At 51.3% G+C, this 4112-nt stretch overlaps 1 protein-coding gene across 1 annotated transcript; it reads left to right on the plus strand.

Moving 5' to 3' along the window:
• The first annotated feature begins 2216 nt into the window (after positions 1 to 2216).
• On the plus strand, positions 2217 to 3484 carry LOC142570458 (uncharacterized). Its single transcript, XM_075678842.1, has one exon. The coding sequence runs from the start codon at positions 2217 to 2219 to the stop codon at positions 2793 to 2795; it is 579 nt and encodes a 192-aa protein (XP_075534957.1). The 3' UTR covers positions 2796 to 3484.
• Positions 3485 to 4112: the final 628 nt, after the last annotated feature.

The raw sequence follows: 4112 nt of genomic DNA on the forward strand, positions 1-4112 counted from the left end.
GATGTCTCCGGAATGGTAGCGAGGGATGCAGGAATGTGGTTCCAGTCGGTGCACGTACGGTGCAAAAAGGAATCGAAATACCAGTTTGTACGACAAGACATACGGCGCGGCGACTTTGTGCACCTGATCAGTCCGGGAGGAAATGTATGGAGGAAGCACTAGTACATGTCGTTTTAGTGCTAGCCTGTGGTGGTAAATCTTGTGGAAAAGGCAAAGGCGACCGCACTCGCGACGTGATGAAATATCTGGTAAATTAAGTGTTTCTCTCATATGAACGTAACGCTGGCATAACGGGAATGACTGGATGGAATAAAGCAGGCTGCTCGGCTTTGAATGGCTTCGAGGGCAAGGGTTAGTGATGCTTGAGCGGGATCCCAGATGGCAGCGACATACTCTAATCTTGGACGAACAAAATTCGCTTTAAAAGGTGTCTGTTTTAAAGACGAATGCAAGGTGGAAAAAAAAAAAAATTCTTCGCAAGTACCCTATAGCAAGCGATTAGCGTTGGCGGCTACGCGTATAGTCAGCACACGCTCAAATTTATCGCCCATCGTCCTCGGCGTAACCAGTTAAACGATGACAGGAGAGCTTGACGCCTTGCCCCGTTTTCGGAGGCGTCAAGCGCGCGTTTGCCCAGCATCGCGTTGCCCTCGCATCGTGAGCTCGCCGCACGATCCAGGAGCAACTCTCTCGTTCTGCTCGGCGCGCTCGTCTCCCGTCAGCCGCAGAATCGCCGTCCACGCGTGGTCCTCATTATGCGCGGACGCACCCGGAGCGGCCGCGGCGAGGTGGGGGAGGCAGGGACAGCTTTCTTCGGGGCGCAGCTGGCGGAGCGTGCGACGTCGTGTCACCTTTCGCTGGCCATCCAGGTCGCGCGCCCAGAATTGAATGCGGCTCGGGCGCCTATATAGGAGTGGACTCTGCCTCCTCCGGCTTCGTCCACCGCTGCCGTGAGGAGGCTGATAACGTGCTTGTCGTTGGAAACCGCCAACGTGCAAAGCGCCCGCTCGGGTCACTCGGTCCTGCTAGCGGCGATAAGCAAAGGCGTATACGGTTTACCGTCGTTCATCACGTGACACCACCCGCATCGAAAGTGAGTAGCGTGCGCACACTTTTCTTTATCTTACGCTGCGTGTGTACATTTATAAAATAATGAGGGAGCCGGAAGAGATGTTAACCAGATCACTTCCCGGTATATGCTAACCCATTAGCTGCATGGCGCCTAAATTTTCACGCAATAATGTCTCAAATGCACTCGGCGTTCTAAAGAGACCTTCAGGAGCGCGAATGGCGATTCACTATTTTGCAAACTGTACAACGCACGCAAGGTCGTTAATACTGCAACTGGAAAGTTGAAGTGCTGTCAGACCTCGATTTAGCACCGAATACAATTTTATCGGCATTGTTGCATTTATTGAAACTGTGTTAAACTAAAGTGTGCCCAGATTCTTCTGCAAGGACCGACAGTGTCCCTCTTATCCGTTGGCGTAGACGCATCGGCGACGACACCAAACACAACAGCGTGTTCAGCGCATTACGGCTGATTATACAGCGTCGCAAGATGCTTCCACAAGCTCTGCTTCTCCTCCATGAAAGCATAATCCAAACGTGTATCCAGCACACGCTGGAATACGCCAGTGCGTTTCTGGTGTGTTGAAGCTAGTGACTCTAGAATTTGTGGCGCGCGCTATGTACGAGGACAACACGCCACAGCGAAAAAAGGACGGTGAATCCCTGAAGATAAGCAGACGGCAACGTGGTCTGTCAGATCGTCCATGCTGTTTTCTGTCAGCCTGGCGACTTCAATCACGAAAAAAGAGGATTGCTTTATAGGGTACCTGAAATATATGTCATATATAAGAAACACGCTTTCTTGACTTCATTGCAAAAACATTGGATTCGGCTTTGGTAAGGCGAGTTCAACGCTCGTGCCGTCACGGAATAGTAGTGCACTCTAGCGCTTGTGAATGTGCTTCATTACCTAGTTCAAGAAAGCTAGCCAGCAGTAGATTTAATTTTCATTTCTTTTACTGGGAACAAGAGCACGCGAAGAGGCCCATGTATGCAGTAACCTATCGCGACTCTCCATTCCATGTTCTGCCCACTGTATAGGTCGCCCTTGTTTGTGCCTTCATGAGTGCATTGGGAGGTGCCAAATCAACAGCTTGCTGTGTCGTTTGGGAACGCCGTTATATGACGCAATAACAGTGGCACGGATGGCAGTACACTACAGTGATGGAATTGACTGGAGGCGCGCTCTTGTTCCAGGCATGTTCTGTGGCCGGCGCTCGCTCCTTCTGTTATGCGGCCTGCTGGCGCTCGGACTAAACTGCGTCCTATGCGACCACGGCTCGGACTCGCTGCAGCAGGACCAGGAGCAGCTGCTGCACCACAACTCGCACCAGCAGCCTCCGTCTTCCGCGCACCAGCACCTCAAGGCCGAGCGTTCGGGCACCTACTACCTGCACGACGTGGACAACAAGGCCCGCTTCGGCGTCACGGGAGTGGGCGGCTCGGGACTCACGCTGCTGCTGCCCATCCTGCTGGTTCTCGGCCTGTTCGTCATCATCATCCCAATATTCGGGCTGCTCTTCACCACGGGCATCGCCGGAGGGTTTGGAGGGTTCGGCGCCGGCGTGCCCGGTGGACTCTACCCGGCCGCTTCGGCCGCCGGACGCAAGTGGACAGGCGCGGAGTCGTCGCTACTGAGTCAGGAGAACGTCATCAAGATGGTCAGCTTCGTCGATAAGGCTCTCCAGGACTTTGGCAAGCAACTCAAGGTCAAGCAGAGCTAACTGCACGTATAGCGTGCGTTCCCTGAGACAGTCTCGCCTTGGGCTGGTCCACATGCGCTGGACTGGAGGGCAGAGGAATTTATTAACGCAGCGAACATAGCGCCGCGCGCTTAATTACTACGTGATTTCATTAGGAACAGTCGCGGCCAGTATAACCCAGAACGCGATGGCCTGTGAACAGTGAGCAGCCGCGAACTATTGGATCCCTCTCTGAAGCCGTGACGTTGGCATTCGCCACGCCGCTGTGCTACGTGAATAAGTAAATGTAGTAGGAATAAGTAGAAGTCATAGGAATAAGCAAATGAATTCGCTAATTGTTTGCTCAGCACACGCACGTATTTTTGGAAAGCCACGCGGTATTATAAAACGCAGCCGCTGTTCTGACAACTCCGAGAAGCGAGCGTTATGTTACCGTCACAAAATTATGCGGTTCTGGCAAACGCGGGTGAGATGACACCTTGAAGCGAGGGCAGGGCGTCGCTATAGCGGCTATACTCATAAATATGCAGGGAAACGGCAGTGCACGCGCGACCTGTACTCGGCGCTTGCGGTCAGTGACAACGTAACGGGCTTAATGATGAAAACGCAGTTTAAACACTGATGGTTTCTATAGTTCTGTCCTTAGGTGAATGCGTCACTCAAAGGTATATCGCCACGCAAAACTCGCGATGTGCTGCAGAATTCGCTCGCGGCATGCGTGTTTGAGCTCGTGTGCTGAGCGATACTGCACTTTTCAACCGTACTTTTCATGGGTGAGGTTTATGACTCACATGCAGACATATTTATCAGCGCAACTGCCGAGCAGAAAATGCGGGTCATTTACTATGCGTATGCACTTTTCACTGTACATAAAGAGTTGCACGAGCTTTGACACGATTTTCCAGCCCTGTGGTTTCAATGCATATCTCTCTCAAGCGCGCATTATAGTAAGTTCCGACTTAGTCTGACGCATGCATCTGTTAGAAGATATTTTTAAGAAAATCCAGCATAAAGCTCGTTCTAACGTGTCGCCAGAAATAAATACTTTAACCATATTTATTTGTGATGCACAGTGCAGTGTTATTGTATTTAGTTATCAACCGTTCTACAGCGCACACGTGCGCTTACGGATGTGCGATGAGTTTCAATGTTTGGCATCTGAAACAGCGCACAAACACATGAGAATATGCATGCCTTACTGAGCGCGCACTGCGATTACAGTAATGAGCAATGTTGCAATTTTTTGCTCGGAACCGTACAATAAATTCGAGGCTTTAAACGTCACGTGTGTCGTGTTGAACACCAGCGTAAACGCACCACTTAATTGGTGGTATCCAA

This window comes from Dermacentor variabilis, chromosome 2, assembly GCF_050947875.1.
Source record: "Dermacentor variabilis isolate Ectoservices chromosome 2, ASM5094787v1, whole genome shotgun sequence".
Taxonomy (NCBI): Eukaryota; Metazoa; Arthropoda; class Arachnida; order Ixodida; family Ixodidae; genus Dermacentor; species Dermacentor variabilis.

Bases quoted from the DNA above. Each gene is read 5' to 3' on its own strand.
- LOC142570458 (XM_075678842.1), top strand. From the start codon at position 2,217: ATGGCAGTACACTACAGTGATGGAATTGACTGGAGGCGCGCTCTTGTT.